General features: G+C 41.8%; 1 protein-coding gene across 1 annotated transcript in view; it reads right to left on the minus strand.

Annotated features, from left to right (window-relative positions):
- Positions 1–743: 743 nt before the first annotated feature.
- Positions 744–24,161, minus strand: part of ephb1 (EPH receptor B1) — a gene marked incomplete at its 5' end in the record, with an annotated part of 173,947 nt that continues 150,529 nt past the window's right edge. The window contains 7 exons of the mRNA XM_079453230.1: positions 744–4,386; positions 5,907–6,062; positions 6,442–6,635; positions 9,617–9,766; positions 18,063–18,278; positions 20,208–20,455; positions 21,188–21,373. Coding sequence (XP_079309356.1) covers positions 4,272–4,386; positions 5,907–6,062; positions 6,442–6,635; positions 9,617–9,766; positions 18,063–18,278; positions 20,208–20,455; positions 21,188–21,373 — 1,265 coding nt within the window. The 3' untranslated portion in view covers positions 744–4,271. The remainder of the gene's footprint in view (positions 4,387–5,906; positions 6,063–6,441; positions 6,636–9,616; positions 9,767–18,062; positions 18,279–20,207; positions 20,456–21,187; positions 21,374–24,161) is intronic.

The raw sequence follows: 24,161 nt of genomic DNA on the forward strand, positions 1-24,161 counted from the left end.
CTGGAACATCATCTGCGGATAGATGAAAGACTGCAGATCTGAAACGCTGGAGAGAAACAGATTCAAGGTTTCCATCGTTGAGATTTGCTTGCACCTGGAGATCTAATCTGTCTGCATCTGAACAAAGAGAGTGATGTCACAACAAGATGTGTATAAGGTTAACAACTTGTTGGTCAGTTTAGGTTCACTAAGTTTAGGTAGTGATTAAGATTTGTTTGCCACCTGAAATGTAGTTGTCATTTCCAAAAAGTCATAAAATGTATGGTGAGTGTACAGAATGGCGATATGTGACACTTGTATTTGTTTGCAGTATTTTTGTTTGTAAGAAGAGCAATGGTGAGAGGAGATATTTGTTGTCAGTATGTTGTACGGTGTGACAAGTACATTTGCTGTGCTGTCACTCCGTGATAATTTGATCAACTGTGTTGTTTTCATAGAAACAAATACAACTAAAGTAGAGTATCGCTGGACAGCTATGAATTTACTGCCTTGTTAGTCAAATCATTACAGCCTGAAAAAATAAACCCAAACGTCTCACTTTTATCTTTAAGCCTAACAAAGTAATATAGCAGGGTCAACATGACAGCAGGAAGCAATAAATACATAATAATAATAATACAAATAATAACAAACGATCCAAAAACTAATTTATAATGAATGAATCTTTGATATGTGGCAGTGCTGCTTCATCTGCAGCTCTGACCTGACGCACACATTCATCCACGCCAGCTTTATTTCAACTTTTCCAAGGTCTTTATTGAGTGCATTTCAGTACAATAGTTTTCAGAAAGTTACAGTTTTAAACTCTGACATACTCATCACAAGAAACAAGTGGTAACTATATAGCCTTGGCAGGGTGAGGGGCCTTTCCTTCTCTCAGTATCTACAGAACAGTGCGAGCTAGAATCCATGCCATGCTAGTTTCAGCAACAGTTCACTCTCTCTCTCTCTCTCTCTCTCTCTCTCTCCATTGACTTTCTCCCCTCTCCATCTCGGTTGCCAAAAGTAATGCTCCATCACTTCGTCATGAACGTTCCGTTTAAAGAGCAGTTAATATAAACTGCAAAAAATAAAAAAAATAAAAAAATCACAGGCCCATTCCTACAGGCAGTGCCAGATAAGCTTTTGTTTGTTCCGAACGCATTTTTGTTCATGCTTGTGAAGTCTGAGCAGTGCTCGTGAACGCATGCACCTGACACGGCTCAGACTTCAGTTGGCACGGTAACGGCATCGCCACTGATCCTCAGCCAAATATGCACGAGATTCCAGAATGTGTCGAAACTCCAGGCAAAGAGTGATACAATTTGACTGGAATCATTTCCGCTCGCCGTCTCATCCCCTGGCGTTTCTTCAACACTCAAACGGAGGAAGACGCCGCTGAACAACACCTAGATTTCGATGGTGCCAGGCTAACGCTTTCGTTTTTTGGAACATAAAGAGTTTAAATAATTGAAGAGAGACATGGTGAAAAGGACACATTCTCATTACAAACAATCTGTTAATGTACATATGCTAATATAAATCACATATTACATCTGTAATGGTTTAGGGCTTTATAAGCAGTCAGTGAAGGGAAACGATTCAGATTAAAAGATGATCAACACTATGCCAATTGTCATAAGAACCAAATCCCCTCTGCATTATTTTTATTTGGTCAAATGATAATGCTCCATTTTTCCTCCTAACTCCCTTTCTCGCCCTGGACTGGCTACAGTCTCCTCCTCTCGTATCGCTCTTTTGTTCTCTCTCACCCCGGCTCATTCACCATTCTCCGCAGTCTGTTTGCTTTGTCGGCAGGTAGCCGGCAGGCCCCGCCCTCCCCAGCACTTCCATGGGGATGAGAAGGGAGTCAGCCATTTTTCAGCGGGGCCATACGGACAGCTTGGTTACACCCCACAGCGAACGAACTGGATGCGAGCCATGAGAGGCACAGGGCGGAGATACTTAGTGAGCATTAATTGAGCCGGTGGCTCACACAGCAGCACATGAAGAGACATTTTAATGTTTTGCTCTCGTTTATATAAAAGAGGAACACAACTGGAATTTGCCCACAGTGTTTTTATATAAAGAAGCACTTTTCTTTAACGCAATAAAAGTCTAATGAAAATGAACTATGGTTTTTGTGGTAAAATTGCAGTAACCATGGCTTTTTGGTGTATTGATTACAATTGGCATGATTTTTGTATTAGAACCATGGTGGTAACCACTCTGCAAAAACTCTAAATACTAAAAAGGTTTTATTTTACGTGAATTTTAATTTTATGAGACTTTTTGGAGTGCATGGGTTAACTGCAGTAACCAGGTTTTTTTTAAACTAGTAAAACCATGGTTAATTTTCGAAAGGGAACACAAGTTCCAGTACAATTTATGCAAGTGTGTGCGTGCGTGCGCATGTTTGTGTGTGCTTGTCCGAAGGTAAGCACCATTAACAGAAGCTGCAGAAATGTGTCATCTTTAACAAAGAAGCAATACACTCTTTGGTTGCCATGGTGAAATTCATTGTGGCCAATTAGGTGTAACACCTCGGGTATATCTGCATGATGGATTACGTGTGTATGTTGCTCTTAGACAATAACCATAAACCACGAGACTCATTAACTTACAGACAACGTAGCGGCTAATTCATCAAACGCATCGCATGCACGCTCATTGGCCACTGATTTCTAATGTTTTATGCTGAGATAAAAATACTTGAATCACCCTAAACCTAATTATCACACAGCTTGATGTAGTTTTAGATTTTCATCTATACATCATTTATGTTTCCTAAGCTGTTTTGCTCATGGGGACCTTTGGCAGGTCTACAACCTGAGCTACATACACACACTTCAACAGATGAATGAAAGGTAAAGCAGTTAAAAACTATTTTCTCTATGGCAACCAAACATATAAACTGAGCATGGTCCAGAATGCGAGAACCATCCGTGTGTGCGAAGAGAGTGTTTCATTGACTGGATAAGTAGAATGTGCTCAATGGGGTGTTGTGAGGCATCTGTTTCTAAAGGGTCACACAGATGTTACATCCAGACATGCATGCAAATAATTGTAGAGCTGATGGAACGGAGAACATGTACCGCATTTAACAATGTCAGAGAAATATCTGACGCTGAGAGAGCAACTTGGTCTGATCTGCGTTTTCCCGCGCACGTAGCTAGCTCCGCGTCCGTCTATTACCTGTCGTGACCTTTCGGTTCGCTTATCATGTGAACACATGTTTGGAAAACAGATAAGCGATTTTAGAGACCCTGTTAGACCAACATTAGTACAGCTTATTAACAGTGGAACTACATTTAAGTGAACCAGCTAGTTCGGGTGGCCTACCCGACGCTAGTCGACGCATTCAAACACTCTGACACAAAACTAACAAGAACAACTAGAATAGGTAGAAGAAAGAAAAGCTGTACACGCAAGTGCTCAAGAGCATGGGAACACCTACAATAAACACTGCTTCGTTTAGTGGCCTGAATGCGTAGCTTTTTTCACCTATAGTATTTCTTTTCTCACCATTTTATACACAACTAACTGATATTTACACAACATGGACAAAGAGTCAGAGTTCATCCCAAATCGCACTCGTGGAGTCACGCCCGACGCCTTCCAGAATCTTGAGTCGCCTCGCGGGCAGTTCTGGTCTGTTCGGTAAGCAACATTGCCAAAAATGCAAGCGAAAGAAGTGGGTATTTACATACAAGTCCGTTACACTTCACCTTCAATATGAAGGTTTACTCTGAAGATATACGCATTTATTTAAAGATATACATCATTTACGCTCGTATGGCCGAGGGGTGGGAAGCAGGCATACAGGATGTCCTTTATCAACGTCAGCCATTCCGAGATCAACAGGTAGTGTAAGTGGGAAGCAGAGTGGTAGAACGAACACATCTGGAACCGGAGAAAAGAACTTGAATAGTTGGTTTTTGAACAGTCGACAATAACGAAAATGTAGATCGTGTGTCCGACACAAAACAGTGACAAGACGGAGACCAAAATAGTCGGCTTCTTGGGTTTTCCCTGTAAATGTAGTCAGAAGAGTTAAACAGATAGTCAAGTGGACATTCTGTTTCCTGGTCTTAGCCAACATGTTAACAGACGTCCTGTGAATCCCGGAGAGTCCTGGCCCGCTCTGTTGAATATGGAATTGTGATGTTTCTCCTGAAACGTTCTCAGATCAGGATGATCGTCTCTATTCTGCCGCGCTCCGATGGGATTGGGCTCACCCGCTGGTAAATCTCCCGCAAGCTGCCCGGCCCGTCGTCCGGCGGCCCCTGTAGTCATGCCAGCGCAGTGTCCGTCTGGCACTGTGCCATCTGCAGATGCATGGACTGAATGCTGTTGAGGATTTTCTTCTGATGGCCGGCCAGAGTCACACCTATCCTCAACAAGTCCCTGTGAAGAAGCAAAATCCATATTTATATATTACATCAATATTACCAATATAATTTCCTTTTGGATTATTTTTATCTTGCTGTATAGTTCGAAAGTATTTTATTTTACTTTAAGTTTAGTTTTCATTTATTTTCAATTAGATCAACACCAAAAAACAGCTCTGTCACAGCAGGTCATTTTAGGTGACCCTTTTGCCTGCTTTAAATTACAGAAACAAAATAACTCTTAATAAACGCTCTGCTGATATCGGAGCAGAGTCTTTTAAGAAAAATAACAGCTTGTACTAATAAGAGACAAACTGGGAGACAGACAGAGAGAAGAAACTGAGCCCCCACTGGTTTGTATATGTGAACGCAAACAGCATAAGCACATGAAAGCCACTTGTATTTAACTTCCTGTTTACGCTCGGGTTCATACTTATGTTGCTAATTAAGCGCAGCCCCTCTCTGTGAACGACAACAACGTTAATCACAGCGCCAGAGGCGTCGTACACCTCACTACGTTTCTCTTCACGAACAAAACATCAGGAGCTGTGCTTCAACATAAACAAACGCATATCCACCTGTTTGTTCAATAGTCAAAATCAAGTCTAAACACATCCGCAAGTATCCAAGCGAAACACCCGGTACCGGCTAAAAATCAATATTAAATATGTTTGCTCTGTTTGTGGACACATTTGACTGCCCGGCATTCTCTGATCAATGCGTCTGAACTTTTGTAACCCAGAGAGAGCTTTAATTACGCCTACCATACCGGATAAACAGAAAAGGCAACACATTAACTCAACTAATTCGACCAATTATTAGATTTCATCTCAAATTTAATGATATGACAGACCCGCTGAATAAGACACATAAATGTCGTAAACATAACAATTGATGTAATGGCTGTTAACAGTGTCATCAGCTAATAAGCACTGGTTCGTTCTAGTCAATCCGCATTAAAGGTGCTGTGTGTAGTTTTTAGGAGGATCTATTGACAGAAATGCAATAAAATATAAATAACTGTGTGTTCGGAGGTGTACTGTATAAAGGCCTTACATAATGAAGGGTTATGTTTCTATACCTTAGAAGGAGCTATTTCTATCTACATACACCGCGGGACAAATTACCCTACAGAGCACGTTTCATAAAAACTGTGTGTTATCTCCTTCAGCAAAGATGCAAAAACGTGACGACATCTTGGTCCTGTGCTGCACCGTTGTGCTTCGAAAGGGACGGGGTCAGCCGTTGGTTGCATTTCGCAGTCGTGTACGGCTATCCATATAAATCTAAAACATGCTTCTGATTGGGTTGGGCTAACACCGTTTCTAGTTGGATAAAACGGTTGAGCTGAGGTCGATCTAAAATGTGGACCAAGGAGCGAGCTCGGTTGTTTACCATATTCGAAAAGCCAAATGGTGAATCTTCCACAGTAATTTTTTCGACAGGTTAGATCTACGCTAACAATAATAAAATCCCATGTTGATCCAATAAAATCTTGACCTTGAACTTAAAACATGCTTTGGACTATGAACTCACTCTGAAGTCATCTGGGTGACGAGCTGAAGGGACGTGAAGCCCGAGTTAAGGAAGTTATCTCTATACTGAGACATCTTAACGGCGCTCAGCCAGTCCTCTACAGAACTGAAGGTGGTAAAGTCGGGAATGGATCTGTCCAACAGAGGCTGGGATGGACTGGAGAGAGAGAAAGAGAGAAAGATGCACGGTCAGAATGACACATTTTTCTTGTACATTTGAAAGATGCTTTTAAAGTGACTTTAAGTACATTCAAGCTATACATTCTTATATCAGTATGTGTGTTTCCTGGGGATCAAACCCCCGGAACTTTGAGCTGTCAACACAACGCTTAACCAATTTCGCTAGATGAACACCAAGCTGTTTTCCAGTTTTGTCATCGTGATGGGGTACAACAAAACAAAACCTACATTCTGTGCACCTGCTATCTTGCAGTCTTTATTAAATTATAAATGCTGTAACTTCTTCAATAGCAGTAGAAGTTAATGAAGCCCCCCCACCATATAAAAACAAACATGCAAGTGTTCGTTTGGCTTACATCGTGGGTATACTAGCGACTGCTTTCAGGCTGGTTGGGTTGCGGATGAGTTTGTCCAGCGTGTTCACGATGTCCGTGAAGCGCGGCCGAGCGTTCCGATCTTTCTGCCAACAATCAAGCATCAGCTGGTGGAGTGCAGTCGGGCAGTCCATAGGGGGCGGCAGTCTGTAGTCCTGCTCTATAGCATTGATCACCTAAACATATACAATCACACAACAATGAATAAAAAAAGAACCGCCCCTGAGATGATGGCAACAGAAACACCTAATTGATTCTGAAGAGATGCATTGTGGAAGATGCACAATTTAATAAAGTTCGTTATAAGGGAAGGAAGGAGGCGGGAACCGGCGAACATTCCAACAATAAAACTTTAATTAAATAAACAATAAACACGGAAGTAACCGGCAGCCACCTCACGGTAGACTGCCGGCAATAAAACAAACATAAACTAAACATATATCCGGGCCCGGTCCTCTCTCGTCAAAAGTCCTGCCGATCGTCCTTTTAAACTCCCAATCTCCTCCGTGATAAGATGCGGGACCGGTGCGCGCACAGCTGCTTGAACTTATCACTCACGCCACCGGCCCCGCGTCACGGCTCTCGTCCCGCCTTCCTCACCACATACCCACACCACCCCTTACAGGCCGGGGGGCACCACCTACTCCCCCCCTGGGAGCCAGTCTCGGAGTCCCCGGCGCCTGGGGGTATGCACCGGCGAGACGAAAGAACGGAGACGGGAGCCCCCGTAGCGACAGGGACGAGAGAGGGGAGAGAGGAAAAGAAAAAAAATGTGTCCGGTTCCCTGACACGCTGTCGCTTGGTCCTCAGCCCAGCCGAGAGGCTCTTCCTCGCGGTGCAATGCGGTAGTGCTGGACGTCGGGGGACGGCCCGATCCTCCTCCGCCTCCTGGCGGTTGGCGATGGCCCTCGGCGTGAGGGCAGCCAGCAGCGGGTCCCCCGTTTCCTGTTCCTCACCCTCATGGTTGTTGGACACAGGATTCCGGCCCACGGCCAACGGCGACGACCCCTCCGCTCCCTCCTTAAGGCCGCCATCCCACCTCGGCCCAGGAGCACGGCAGCGGGCTCTCCGTCCCAGCCGATTCTTCTTGCTCCAGCACCACCACCTCGGGCAGCCACCGGCGGACATCCCTTGTCCGCGCTGCCCGAACTCCTCCGCACCACGATGCCCCTCGGCAGTGAGGGCTCTTCGACAGCATGCCCCTCCTTCCTCCCGGGTTTCGGCACCAATGTAATAAAGTTCGTTATAAGGGAAGGAAGGAGGCGGGAACCGGCGAACATTCAAACAATAAAACTTTAATTAAATAAACAATAAACACGGAAGTAACCGGCAGCCACCTCACGGTAGACTGCCGGCCATAAAACATACATAAACTAAACATATGTCCGGCCCCACGTCACGGCTCTCGTCCCGCCTTCCTCACCACACACAAGAATATAATACAAAAACCTGTTTACAACATCACAAAAATACGGATAAACTGAGTTGATTTAGCACACATGAAAAGCAACAAATATGTGTTTTATAGACATCCCAACATAACACAAACAACCCATAAACAACCATAAATCTTTGAGACATTGGGGACTTTTCTGTCCGCCTCTGGACAAACACACAGACAGAGAGTCTGTCCTCTGCATACCAATACAGAGCTCTTGTTCTCGAAATATTTGAAGATCAATATATGCTCTGTTCTTTCCGCAATGACTGAGGGCTTTCCACAGGACCGTAATGAGACCATGATCACCCACTGAGCGCTGTGTGTGTTCCTCATCGCAAATGCTCTGCTGTTTGCTGATATGTTCTTTATACGTTCAAATGGCATTTAATTAGTGCAAAAATCTACCTCAGGCTATAGTTGATCCGCTAAAGTGTGTTATAGGTTGAATGAACTTATTTTCAACTCATCCACAACTTGTTGACTGTCGGAATCTCATTAAAGCCGTTTTGGAGTTTTATGCGTTTTGGTAGATGTGAGATTTTTGTGTGAATAGCTATAGTCACTGTATGAAGTGTGCAGCAGGAACATTAATTCCTCCATTTTATCTTTCTTTTTTTGAATGAACATTGTGTTCAATGTTTTGTTTTAGTTTCTCCGTCGTTACATTCCTCAGGGTTCAGTAAGAGCATTTAGTCTCTTTAATGTGTTAAATGTATCCTAAAAGATTTAGAGAACTTGTGTTCGCATTCGCAGGATTTTCTGAAAATCATCAAGACATGCTAGAACGGGTCTGATATATTTAAAATCTTAACGGAAAATGTTTGTCAGAAGCTAAAAAATACAACGAGGAAAAGACTGTCTACAGTGGACCAAGAACGAGGGCTGTGGACGGGGTGGTCCGGTGGCTAGACCCACTGCCTCCTTCCTTCATCCTCTAAGGTGTCCCTCTCAACCCCAATCCCATCCCCACCTCCGGGCAGGCAGCCATTAAAGATCTCAACATCTGTTAACACTCCTTAAAACATCCAATGATTTTGCTTATCTGCTCCGTGTTTTCCCGCTCGCTAACCAGTATCACATTCACTCACAGACAGTCTCTGTCCACTCGCTGGAGTGTAGACGACAGTTTCAGATGTTCCATCACTGTAAGGACATTATCCACCATTACAGACGGTGCTTGATACGCAGTATTAATAATTGGATCGTTAGTTTTTTTGCTTGTAATGTTTTGCTCCTGGTTTTCTGTTATTGGTGCTAACTGCTAACAACAAAAATATCCATGTTCTCATTAGAACAATTTTGTATCGATCTGATATAAACAACATAAAATTTGAAGTTTACACACTTTGCAGAAAATACCTTTACAAAGCTGACAGTTTGTCACACTGTAACTGCTGTGCAGTACATTTCCCATTATCTATTTTCTTTTGCCAAAAAAAACTTCATCCTTATGTCATTCCAAACCTGAAAGGACACGAAAGAAGATATTCTGAAAAACACTGTCAACCAAACAACTGGGACCCTCTTTGACTTTCCATTGTATGAACACAAAACCACTGAGACACTTCTCAATTTCTTCTTTTGTGATCAACAGAAGAAAGAGTCAGGTTTTGAATGACATGAGGGTGACAGAAATGACAGAATTGTTATTTTTGGGTGAACGATCGCTTTACGCAGTCTGACATTTTCAATCAGTCTGTTCCAATTGAAACTCACATCTTGGTTGCTCATGTCCCAATAGGGCCTCTCGCCGAAGGACATCACCTCCCACATGACGATACCGTAACTCCATACGTCACTAGCAGAGGTGAACTTCCTATATGCGATTGCTTCCGGTGAGGTCCATCTGACCGGGATCTTTCCACCCTGAGGAAAAAACACAGAAGAGGTCAAATTTACCGATGCAATGTATGTATGCCATTTCGTGTATGTGCTCGCTTTGTATCCCCATTGTTTTTTCAAGTCATTTATGCACACTTAACCATCCAATATCAAAGCGTATCACTTTCCCATGGACAACAGGGAAAGATTTAGTTTGAACAAAACAAATGCGCACCGAGGGACTTTGAACATCAGCATCGCTGAGTTCTACATCCACCGCAAACTATAAATATTTGCAAACAATGAATCGCATTTGCATTACTAAAATTCCGCACAACGGAATTCAATTATTCTTGCTTTACAAAGCACCACAGAGAAAACAATAAAATCATTCGATCCCCAGCTCTTTCTGACTCTCAGTACACAAAAACAAGTACAAAATCTGAGAAGTGTGTGTGTGTGCATTCGTGAGTGAGAGAGAGAGAGAGAGAGAGAGAGAGAGAGAGAGAGAGAGGAGGGTCTTGTCTCGTCCCCGGAACGTGTCTGTCTGTAATTGGTCTACCTGAGGCTGGATTTGTGTGTGCCACACTGATTAAAATTGACAGCAGCTTGTTTTAAAATTCCCCTCACACACACTCCCACACACAGAGATAAAACACACACGGTTCTGGTTTGAAAAACCACATGCTTTATGTTTCAATCTAATGATGTCAATTATTTCAGTCCTGTGTTTGACATCAGCCAGATGAAATGAAAATGACAGGAAATACCGCTGACAAAACGCACAGGACCAGAGCACTGATGAGGGTATCATCATCCTGGATGTATGGTTTAGCGCTCTTGTGCATGTAGAGAGAAATACATTTTGGACTGTCACGCAAGGGGGACAACTTATATGGTCAACTTTTACAAAAGGTGTCAACAAAATACTGTAAAATATGAAAATAAATAAAAAACAACACGCTACAGATTCGCTTTCATATGCACTGATTCTAATAAATATGATATGAAGAAAAGGAACCTGCATACAAAAAGTAAAACAGCGCTCCACGTGTCACAACTTCACAAAATGCAAAATTTCACAAAAGACACTTCACAAAAAAGGAGCTGTACCACCTCTGTTTAATGTCCCAAACACAAACAATCTACACGGGAAATGAGTCTGCATTCCCGCACCAGCATGTTTTTAGATCTCTAAAAACAAGAGCCAGAAAATTTTGAAACTGACAAAAAGTAAGAGAGAACAGAGAGAAGGTCACATTGTCGATACGAACTCAGTGTTTACATTTTGTGAACTGGACTATTTAAAGTGTGACAGCAGAATGTTTTTGGTATTATAGATAAATCTAGAGCGAATCTTTATCTCTTAGAGGTTGCATTTTCATATCTAAGGTACTGATTTGAAATTTAACAAAGCAGGTGTCAGATGTGGTAGTAATCGCTACGGTATAAATCTACTAGTACCGTGATATATGGTTTTAATCATACCGCCTACAGCTATTTTCGGCTGTTGTCAACAGACCAATAAAGCTACAAAACTGACGAATCATAGATCACACTGTCTAAATGCTTTCAAATTGTAACCCTTGGCATTTGATTTCTCTGAGGTCCATACAGATCTAATTTGCCTATATATCCTTCGCTTGCATTAATTTAAAATTCCAATCCAATTTGCGGCGCTATGACGACAACTGGCAATTCTGAGCGTCAGGGGAGGTGGTTCAGATACCAGCTGGCTAACCACGCAGCGTCAACCTTTCACACCCCTCTTCCAGGTCCCGGTCCACCCCGTCACCACCCAGACGCCCGGCAGGGTACGTGCAAATTAAACTGTGCTCACCTAATCCTTTATCATCCGATTCTCTCGATTTTCTATTCAGGATTTTTTATATTAGATTATGACCTTGTCTTTCAAAACCGGGTTAAGTATTCTCTTTTTTCCGTGATTCGCTCGCTCTCTTTTCCCTCGAGAGTTCTTTGTGCTTAAATGAAAGAACACTTGTACGTCGCAGATTTCTTCACTTCGATCCCAACAGTGCTGTCACACGGCGCGCTGAGGGTCAAAGGTCACAGGTCAGATATCATGTTTAAATCATGACCTTTGTGGACGGATTGTAAATGTGCGGTAAAGCGAATCTCATTTCTTTATGAGATTTCAGCCGTAACTCAAGCAAATCTGCAAGCTGTTAACATTTTAAAAGACAGGGATGAGTCAAGGCCATATAAACCCAAGAAACTGATTGAATTCACGGTTTAAAATTCACCTATAAAAACATGAAAAACTGCATACTACAGTCAAGTTCATGCAGGTGCTATTGTCTGGGTTTTAAACTTTGGCACATCTCTCCTCCAAAACATTCATTTGGATCACTTGGGGAATTAAAGTGACTCAGGGTCTTCTATTTTGACCTAACATCACCTAGCAACAACCGTAACCATCCAACACAAACCAGAACAACCTAACAACAGAATCACACTGCGCTAAGACTCTCCCCTTAGCAATCGTAAAGCAACCCTAGCAACCCCCTCAAAATCCTGATGTGTGTGTCACACCGTCTTTAGGAAATGTAAAATCGGGCGATCAATACAAATCCGGCGATCAGCAAACCATAAATGAACCTTAATTCAGAATGAATGAGTTCACACTGACCTTGAGACAGACTTTTATTCTAAATCCTGTTTTGTACTATTAGGACTCGTAAACAGGTTCCGTTTTGAGATCAGGGATGATAAAGAAGGGTAAACAGGTACACGTTTTACTCAGTGGCGCAGTACAGAAGACTGTCAAATATATATGCGAATATAATAAATGAAGGTCTTCCGAGAGGTTAAAGTGCGCAAGCAGGAAAATTTGATCTGCGTTGGGCTGAAACTAGCAAAAACACTTGGGCTGCGTGCCCACAGTGTCATTGCATACCATATGCAATAATATTCGTTGTATTTAGGTGCCCAGACAAACTGGTTTTATACATGTGAGTGTCTACAAACCTTTGGCCATCCAGCGCTAAAATCTGTCAAGTTCATTTATAAAGCGTTTTTTGTTTCAAAGCAGCGTTAGATGAAAAAGCAAAAGAAGAAAATTAGAAGAAAAAGTACAAACAGAGAGAATCATCCTAATAAAAGCATGTTAATGGAATTTGCAGCAGATAATCTAATATCAGCAGTCTCCCAGTGAGCAAGCCAACACAGCAACATTGGCAAGGACCCAAAACTCCAATGATGAATAAATAGAGAAACAAAATGGGGAGAAACTAGTCTCAGCCAGGAGTGCCAGTTCTCCTCTGACACATTACAGCTGCAGTCAGTGACTTTTGAGTAAAAGTGACTGGGTAAATACTAATGATTAACAGGGAGAGCCGATTATTAGTGATTTATTTAATTTACATTTGTTTAAAACTGTTAGTTATGATTTAGGTATATAATTTCTGTAAGCCGTTGCCATCTTCTCAAAACAGATTCCCAAAAATCACAAAGATATAGTACATTTTACATCGTAATCTTGACTGAAGCTAAGTGATACCAAAGCTGCTACAGGACTTCCGACTTCAACGTCTCAAGCTAGAATCACAAAAAAAGAGTATAGAATTGAAATGGTGAACAGAAAAATGAAAGAATGTCACAATCCTTAACTTCAGATAAAAGAAGTGAAAGAGTGGAAGACAGAGGGGGCCGGGAGTGTCACACATTCATATTCCACCTCAGTGAAAATAGTTTTACTTTCCATCTGTAGCGCAGCTGCTGCACTTGTCATACGAGCAGACTGAGGGATGTTTCTGTGCTCCTGCTGAGAAAGTGAAGGACATTTCTTTATTTTTTTCCATTCAATTTCACTTCCCTCTCACTGTCATCTCCTTCAGGACCAGAGATCCTCCTGTTTGGGGAAAGAAAGTGTCTTTGGAGTGTGCCGAATGGATTTTGACTATACTTGAAAGGGTTAAATGTGTCCATACACACCAAACCTCTTAGCGTGAGAGGTATAGGAAGAGTACAATAAAGGGAAAAAACAAGAATTGTTTTGCGCTGACAAGACCTAATCACTATTGATACCTTGAGATCCTACAAAACAAGCAGAACCTCAACAGGACTCTATTTCTGCATTGTAAGCCAGGAAGTTTGTCTCTGAACAGCATTCAGATTCTACCGCCAAGTCAACCATAGTCCGTGATGGGCAATGTTTGGACAACCGTCTTTCTGACTCAAGCTGGTACCCTGCTGTAAAATAAAGAGATATTGGATAAATACACAGAGTGATGAATTGGTAATGGAATCGACAGGGTGACGGATAAACCAACAGACAGTCAAACAGTGTGACAGAACAGTACTGGATGGATGTGTGTGTGGATTTGTGTGTGAATCACAGGGGATTAACCATCATGTCTTCAGCAAATCCTTGAATAAATTCTATGCCGCCATCAAAGGAACAGAAACCCTAAAGTTTTTTTCTCATTACTCACATCAATGTTACACAGAATCAAGATACAGCTTTTCCCCGATGCTGCGTTTAACGCTCTAAGTTTAAACAATTTCAGCTTTGACTCTTTTCATCAACTTTCAAAGCGTAGCCAACGATTACCTGACAATTCGCATGACGAATCACTACATGCAAAAAAATATGAAAGGAAGGAGAGACGGATCCTGTGTGTCAAGTACAATATGACATCAAAGGCACATCATGGCATTGATAATATTCATTGCACAAATGCACACTTATCTATGCAAATGATTGGGCTGTCATTTTTACACGTTTAAAGTAATACATGAATGAATAAGAAACATTCTTCAGGCAATGCCTAACCAAAGATTACTGAGAGCAGGTAGCTAGACAAAACAGCTGGAGAGTTGGAATTAAACTGAATGTAGGGGTCTTGAAAAGCGTTTTTTATTGACCTGCTTTTATCTTGACAAAGCATCTTAAAAAGTGACACTCATGGAGTGAGAAATATGAAAATGACTTAAAACTAAAAAATGGATTGCCGTTGACTGTAGGTCAGTGATAGAATTCTGTTCAATCATATGAAAACAAATATATATTGACTACAAAACATCTGAGGTGTTTTCTTAGCGAATCTTTCATATTTGTTAGATTTACGTTTAATCTTTCGCGTACTCTAGAATTATTAAACAGGCGGCTTGATAATGTGATAAATCAATCATCTTGTCGATCCTCTGGAGAAACGGCCCTGAATGCAGCTAAACATTGGTGGGGAGTGGGGCATGGAGGAGAGGGCACCAGGCATGGATCAATTACACAAACATGTAATATCTATGTATCACACTTCACACCCTCTAACATATGAGAGGTCAGATCCAAGGCAACTCATAACAAAGACCACATGCTTTTCACAACTTCTTAAAAATAATACAAATCAATGTTACTTAAAAGATTCATATTTTCTCCATTGAGGTTTTGATACAAAAGCAAAGAGAACAGCAACTTGCTTTGTATTAAACAAGTGTAAAATATTGTAAAATAGGCAACACTGACACAAAATAAAAAAGCGCGTAGCATCTATAGAAATATCAACTGTTAATAATCTTCTAGTAGAAAAATGACACTTAGCCCATTTAATTCCATGGTCAACTGAAGCTGGGAGCAGCTTTTCACAATGGTCTTAGTATCCATCCATCCATCCATTTTCTTCCGCTTATCCGGGGCCGGGTCGCGGGGGCAGCAGTCTAAGCAGAGATGCCCAGACATCCCTCACCCTAGACACTTCCTCCAGCTCTTCCGGGGGGACACCGAGGCGTTCCCAGGCCAGCCGGGAGACATAGTCCCACCAGCGTGTCCTAGGTCTTCCCCGGGGTCTCCTCCCGGTCGGACGGGCCTGGAACACCTTCCGAGGAAGGCGTCCAGTAGGCATCCGTAACAGATGCCCAAGCCACCTCAGCTGACCCCTCTCGATGTGGAGGAGCAGCGGCTCTACTCCGAGCTCCTCGCGGGTGACCGAGCTTCTCACCCTATCTCTAAGGGATCGCCCAGCCACCCTGCGGAGGAAGCTCATTTCAGCCGCCTGTATCCGGGATCTTGTCCTTTCGGTCATGACCCAAAGCTCATGACCATAGGTGAGAGTAGGAACGTAGATTGACCGGTAAATTGAGAGCTTCGCCTTGCGGCTCAGCTCTTTCTTCACCACGACGGACCGGTACATCGACCGCATTACTGCAGAAGCTGCACCGATCCGTCTGTCAATCTCCCGTTCCCTCCTCCCCTCACTCGTGAACAAGACCCCGAGATACTTAAACTCCTCCACTTGAGGAAGGAACTCTCCACCAACCTGAAGTGGGCAAGCCACCCTTTTCTGACTGAGGACCATGGCCTCGGATTTGGAGGTACTGATTTTCATTCCAGCCGCTTCACACTCTGCTGTAAACCGTCCCAGTGCATGCTGAAGGTCCTGGTTTGAAGGGGCCAACACGACGACATCATCCGCAAATAGCAGAGACGAGATCGTGTGGTCCCCAAACCTGACACCCTCCGGCCCCCGGCTGCGCCTAGAAATTCTGTCCATAAAAATTACGAACAGAACCGGTGACAAAGGGCAGCCCTGCCGGAGTCCGACATGCACTGGGAACAGGTCCGACTTACTGCCGGCAATGCGAACCAAGCAATGGGCTTAGTAATGTTTGTAAAAACGCACCTGTCAACTTTATTAACTGGAGAGCAAAAGCCAATTTTATCTCGATCTGTACTTGGTAATGTATGAAAATACCCTTTGCGAAAATGAACCATGGTTTTACTACAGCTCAAACCAGAAAAACATGATTTTACTATAGTTAAACTAAAAAACATAGTTACTGTAGTTAAAATACAATATAAAGTACAATATACCAAAAGAATTATTTACCGTAACAAATATGGTTTTATTTACATAAGACACGGTATGTGCCCATTCGCGATTAGATATATGTTCTACAACCATATTACAAATTAGAGTTAAAAGTCTGTATACATATACTTTTATTTGCGTTATACTCTATATAGTCCAAATCATTTACGGTTATACATGAACAACTCTTGGGATTAATAAGTTAAAACAACTTGCTTCATAAAACAATGTTTTAAATTAATGTTTCTCTCTAGAATTTATACTCCACAAAACCATTTTGAAAAGCAAAAAGAAACGTTTGCGCTTTATACGATTATATTCGCCATGTGACCTGACCATTCATACCATACTTCATTTGGCAATAATCTTACAATTGTTGTTTTGCTTCAATAATGTTAAAAATTGTGCCACGGAATGTGACGTCGCAAAATCAAAACCAAAATAGGGCTAGTAAACAAGTGAAAAAAGCAATACCCGGGGGGTAATTAAATTGTAAACCATCGGTGAGGAAGACAGGAAAGTCATATCTTTATCACACCTCTGCTCACACCTTCGCCGCATGTTCCTGTCAATCAGCAGTCACCGCGGGATATCCTGTTTCATGATTGGCAGCTGCTTTTGGACCTAATGTGCTTTCACACATTTTAAGAGACGTAACGCTAGCTAAACATTCCCTGTCGGTCCCTCCTTCTCCTTATCATCCTCCTCACATCTCTGCTCACCGACGTCTCTGCTACATGCCATCGAGGAACCACTGGAGTGTAAAAGAGGCAAAATTGTTTGCTTACAATGCACAGGAAATTTCACAGAGTCGCCTGAAGTGAATATAAAACGCGTTCGGTAAAAGAATGCGACCCAGGGCTGTTGTGCAGTGGCGTTACGCTTGGAAACCGTTGACCCCGTTAACAGTCTGCATGCACCGGGGCTTTGAAATCGGTCGGAATACACGAATCATAACAGGGTCAGGTAAAATGAAAGACAACAAATTATCAGAACCCCGCCCACAGCCCACTCCCGTATTCGTAATTACCAATACGGGAAATCCACAAGATCAAAAATATCAAAAGTTCAGAATAGAAAGTCTTTAAGTGTCAAGAGAAAATAGTATTTCATATTAATATTAAACAACGGCAGCACAGTAGGGCTAATGATGCCCTGGATGCCTATTAATGATACATAATAGAGAATTTGTGAGCTCTGAGTGCTCCATTTGGGAGGCAGGCCATTGGAAGTCCCATCACTTGGCGGTGATCAAACACGTCTAGAATTTAAATGGGGGGTTTTTCGCTGACAACCTGTCAGGAAGACAATGCGGTGATTTTTGGAAGGGATTTTAGGGAATTGATGAGAAAATGAGACCAGTGCATGAGAAAATGAGGGCCAACAGCACAGGGTCACAGGAAATGAGACAGCTCTTGCCTTTTTCAATTATCTCCAGCTACTGTGCCAAACATGGCACCTATTTCCCATTCAATTCAAATGAAATCGCTTGACATGCCTGAACAATGTCTTACCAGTGAGCTGGTGTAGGTAGGATCGGAGGTGTCCTCCTGCAGGTAGCGGGACAGCCCGAAATCTGAGACTTTGCACACCAGGTTGCTGTTGACCAGGATGTTGCGGGCGGCGAGGTCTCTGTGGACGTAGTTCATCTCTGACAGGTACTTCATTCCAGCTGCGATACCCCTCAACATCCCCACCAGCTGGATCACTGTGAACTGCCCATCGTTTTGCTGCAACATCGACACAGAAGCACAAACATCACAAGATGTTCACCAGGTTATGGTTAGGCATAAGGTTTGGCCTTTGACTGATTATAATGTTGTTTGAAGATCAATAAAGGATGTTACTGACATGAGGTCCTATTGGGCACCTCATGCCTAGCTGTGCAGCACGGTTCTACCACTGCTATGGCTGCTCAGTTGTGACAAAAATCTGAATCATGATTATTTTGGCCATTTTGAGATCAAAATTATTAGACATGATTATGCATTGACCTTCAAAACAACATTGATTACTGAATGAAAATAAAGATTATAATTCAATTGAATACGGAAATAATTTAATAAATAATTAACAACAGTGTATTCAACAAAAAAGGTCAAATTTAGTCCTTATGCATATAAAAAGTAAAATGAAATAAACAACAGTTGTTTCTACAGAACGTTTTTGCAAAAATAGATAGTATTAATGCATACATTTAAATATATATGTGTAAAATAAAAATAAACTGAAAGTTGGTTAAGATTTTAGAGAGGGGGCACAAGTGTGCTGCTGTAATGGAAAATGGTGCGCTGTGATTTTATCCTGAAACAGAAGAAAAAAGTATACAATCCTTGCGAAACTGAGTGTGGCACAATGATTCTTTTCCCTTGATTATCTTTTGTTCATAAACGTGTGAAGTCAAAATTGAAATTGAGAATCAATTATGATACATTGCAGAGCCCTGTCTACACAACCACAGTAGATTTTCGATTCACAGGCTCTTGACCATCGCTCCCTATCTACCTCTCTGTTTTCTCAGCATGAGAAGATATCTATGTATATATCTAAATTTCTGTTGCTGCAAGGAGGATCTGAGGCTATTGTCATACCAGATTGCAATCGTTGCATGACGGACTCTCAGGGCAAGGTATTGTATGCTCTGTGAGGTCAGTCTTCAAACTAAGGCTGTTTTTACACTTGGATAGCTCGGTCCAAAACAAATCTCGATTCTACTGCTTTCCCTTGCAGGTCTTTTTTTATATTGTATCAGTTGTCTCTGGATGTTACTTAGTACAATGTACTACAATTATGCCAATCTGCAGCTGTTTCCGAAACTTCACATTCACAGCTCAGGTGAAATTGCTTTCATATACATTGCAAAGCGTACTGGAGTCAGCACGAATCGTACTGTTTATACAACTTCGGTGCGCATCAAGATACCAAATCCAAGTTCGTAAAACAGTTTTGACTCCACCGTTTTACCCCAAGAGGTCAATTCTCAAGAAGCGCTGGCTCACAAGCTGAATTTATTTTTGTTCGGCAAAAAACTGTCCTTGCAATTAGTATCATATCAAACAAGCCTTTAAGATATGGTTAACTTTCATCTTGCAAAGGCAAATTAATAAAATCATCTGCTCATACAAAAACAGAAGCTTTAATCTTTCAGGAAAACGAAGATCTTGTGCATTTACGTGACGATGAAAGAAGCATTCCCTCTTTGACACATTGATTTTAATTTGTTAGTTAGCTTCACCTTCCTCTCATGCTCCCATCTGTTTTTCACTCTCCTCACCAGTAGTCGTGTCTGAAACGTGCTTAAAACACACAGCGGGGGACCTGAACAGCTCCTTCGAAACATTTGCCTTAACTTCTGTACCTAGCCGCCATGTTGCTGAACTGAAGGGATGCCTTTGAACCGAACGCACGACAACAAACAGGGATGGGGAGTGGATCGATGGCGACGCTACTCGGATGTAGTGGATTTCTAAGCCGACTTCAAAGAGCCCTTTTATTGTGACACCAGATCAAAGCTAGAAGAAAACCAATCCATGAGATTGGGAAAAAATGGGCTGAACATTGATTAAGCACAATGTTTTTCTACGCCAGAGGATGGGTTTGAAAGAGAGAGATTGTTAGAGAAAACAGAGACGGGGGCATGTCTGGGATCTTGCACTTACCCTGAGGAAGGAGTCAAGAGCTCCGTTCTCCATGAATTCTGTGACGATCATGACGGGCCGGCTCTTGGTGACCACGCCCTCGAGACGAATGATGTTGGGGTGGTCGAACTGGCCCATGATTGACGCCTCTGACAGGAAGTCCCGCCTCTGCTTCTCAGAATAGCCCGCCTTTAGAGTTTTGATGGCGACGTGGATTTCTCGTTTCCCAGGCAGTTTGAGTCGACCTTTGTAGACTTCCCCAAACTCACCTGGAGAGTTAAAACAGAGTTTGTTAATACAATTATTGTCCTTCATTTTAAACAGAGTGTATTTCAATGTTTCTGGAATGTTTTATAGTGCTCAACATGTATTAGGCTATATCCAGAACATCTGTTGACAAGGGTTGCAGGCTATATCCCAAATTACTGTCAGAATCTCACAGAAATTAGAATTTTAGCTTTTTACCATTTTGACATTTATCATCTCAACACAAGGTTGCAAAATGGTGACTGTCCCTACAATATCTGTGGACTGTTAACAAATCAATAAAGCTCAAGACAAAATGGGCAAAAAGGGACGAAAGAGTAAAAGGTTTGAAGCAACAAAAAAAAACTTTCAACTTTCATATCAGTTTTCGAGTTAAATGGTTGAGTCAATTTGGAATTATCCGTCTGAAATCCATATGAAGTGCATGAGTGGATTAACCGGAGTTCTCTGGACCAGAGCAGACTGCGAGACTGTAATGCATCTTCCACCGTGACTCTCAAAGGAGACGGTAAAAATGTCAGAGACCTCCAGGTTGCTGGTTTGTGTGTGTGTGTGTGTGTGTGTCTATGCAGACTGTAAAAGGATAGGCGTCTGACAATTGAGATCAAATCTACAAAAATGGTAAAAATGAGATAATAGGGACTGACTTTCCCATTTTGGGTGTTGAAATAAATTCATTTTGGCAGGATTTTGATGCACAAGAATACATATCACCATGTACAAACATCACACACCTGCCCCAATAACTTCTTCGATTTTGACCGTCGAGACATCGATTTCTTTGGCAAACTCTCTCACGGCTTCATTCGGGTCCTCATAGGTGAAAGGGTCGATGTAGATCTTCATCCCAGGAGAGCCAGGCAGGGTCGGGCAACCCATGGGCGTGTGGCAGTTGGACAGATCAGGTCTCAGAGTCAATTCTAGAAGAAATAACAATCACACAAATTTACTGACAGGTTATGAAAACTCATTTCAAGAAGAAGCTGTGGAATTATAAAAGCATCTTGGTTAATCTATTACTATGCGATTGAAGCGAAATCATAAGCAGTGAGTAAACCAATCTAACAAGAAGCAATCCAAAACAGAGTGAAATAGGAAAAGGGGTTATACAAAATTATTACAAACACCCATCACCTTTGAGAACAAAAACGTTTTCTCATGCAAACACCGAAACAGAGTAAATATAATTGAGAACCATTTTTATTCAGAATTGGTTACATTTTAATCAAAAGCAAATGACGGGAAGCAAATTATGTTGAGCACTTTTTAATGCTTTTAAGCTAAATAAAATCTTTGTTTAACAAGAAGTTACATAAGATGTATTGTTTTTTTATTACAATAATTTGTATCTACCGCCAGTAATTACAGTCTTTATTCTCTCTCTTTCTTTTCTTTTTTAAAGCAATACATATTGGTGCCTGGCGATGACATCATTTATAAGCAGTGGGTGCACCAGACAGCTGCAGCGAATCTCTGTCTTTCTCGGTTTCTCCGATAGAGCCGAATCAAATTCTCGTCTGCCTGTATCCCCCACAGGACCTCATAAACAGATAAAGCCGACACACTATCAAACCGCTCTCAATGGCAGAAGATGAAACTTCATGAGTAAACATCAGTGTGTGCGTGCGTGTGTGTGTGTGTGTGTGTGTGTGTGTGTGATACAGAGGATACAGAATCCAATCACAAACATCAGAGAGGAACCGGAACCCACACAAACCAAATGTATATAACGCCAGCTCAAGCGGGAAGTGAAAGACCCCAAAGCAGGTGTGAAAGCTGATGCAATGAAGCTGAAAGACACGGGCGAGAGCTTGTCTGCTGCGGATGCTTTAGGAAAGGGTGAACGCTGACTCAGTTGTGGAGGGTGCGGAGGCGAGGGTACGACACTCAGCGTGATACAGAAAGACTTCGAGCACAATAATGACCCATTCTGTGCACACTCTACTGACAACACCTGAGAAGAAAATACATAAAGCTACATGGAACATCTACAGTATTCCACATCTTATTGCTTACAATTCATGAATGTATGGAATTTTTTTCCATTTGTTCTAATATTTCTAATCACATAAAAAACTGAAAATATGTGTGTTGCCTGACTGTTTAGCAAATCTGCCCTTTAATGGTGCTGGGTGGTTGCTAGGGTGTTGCTATGGTGCTCTGGGTGGTGGCTTACTGTATATAAACACTTTGCATTCATTTAGGATTTCATTTAACAAAAAAATGCTTGACAAAACGACCTTTCTGGAATAATCTTGTGTGTTTTTGTTCATTCAAGCATTGCGTTGTGCCGCATCCCACAGCTAGAAGCTGTCTATCTACCCTGAACGCGTCAAAGCTTCAAATCGCGCTTAAATGGTTTAAAGGCCTTTACATGAATAAGAGGGTGATTACTGTATATTATAACGCTAGACAAAGAATGACTAAATAATCGGACGCTGCGTTAATCTGAAAAGGATTTATCGCATGCGTTAACGTAAACAGCCTTAGTTTTAAGAAATGCAACAATATTGTACATGTATTTAGAAAAGTTAAAAATTATTCTTTTATGTGATAAACTGGATTTTCATCACGTGTGTCTTGTCATGCTGTCAGTTTTTCACATTGCTGTTGGATGACTTTACATCACTCCTGAGGTTTGATTTTGTTGAAATTCAACAGACACTGACTGGAAGGGCCAAAATACATTTGGAAATGCTGGTTATATGAAAATTTGGTATGGTCTCTTAATGTTTTCTCAGCTGTATATGTTATTATTTCGTATTGTCTTGAACACTACTGCTCTTCCTATCCACTGAACCCTTGAAAGAACATTGAGAGACAGACAGACCCGAATGCATCATTCTCCAGTAACGGTACGTCCAGGAACCCTGAGGAGACATTGAACCATAAAAACTTGTACATAAGGGCTTCAGTCTAGAACTATTTGATCCTATTTGGGGAAACGTTAAGCAGAATTTTGACCAAACACAAACAACCAGCCGCCTTATCTGGAGAAATTCAAACGGGACGGACAGAATGCACTGAAATTGGACGAAAGCGTCAGCCGCATGCGCAAATGTTAATGTAGATTTGCACACATACAAAGATGTCTGAACTGAGTAATCACCCGGTTTCAGAGCTTTTGAAAGAAAAGCCATCTCTGACGTGTCCAGATACGAGAGCAAAGACTCCATCTCGGGTTAAGAAGCTTTGAGAAAATCAACCTTTTTGTGCTTTTATCGTTCAACACAGTGGAAGCATATTTAGATCAGATTAGCCACACCTCACTGATCTATCAGCCGAGACTGGTATTAAAGGGATAGCTCACCAAAACATTTATATGAATTAACCAACTATCTTTAAAATTTCTCTCTTGTGTTTTGCAGAAGAAAGAAATTCACAGTTTTGAAAGGCCAAGAGTGTGAGTAAATAATTATATTTTGGGGTGATCCATCCATCTAATAGCCATGCTTTATGTACTTCTATGTGACTTTCGACGCTTAGCTTTTACATCGATTTCTACACAAAAACGTTTTCCTTGACAGTAATTTAGGTCTTTTAGATCCTTAGGGTGCTCATTACAGAGAGCCAGAAAGACGTGTTTCATTTCTTTCCGGATTCCATCTGAATGACTAGCTCGACAACAGTGGTTTTAAATCAGCTAAATAAAAGCACAGAAAGAGCTGTGATTTGGCAAAAACTGACAAATGGACAAAGTGAGAGCAT

The sequence above is a fragment of the Barbatula barbatula genome (genome assembly GCF_947034865.1).
Source record: "Barbatula barbatula genome assembly, chromosome: 3".
Classification (NCBI taxonomy): domain Eukaryota; kingdom Metazoa; phylum Chordata; class Actinopteri; order Cypriniformes; family Nemacheilidae; genus Barbatula; species Barbatula barbatula.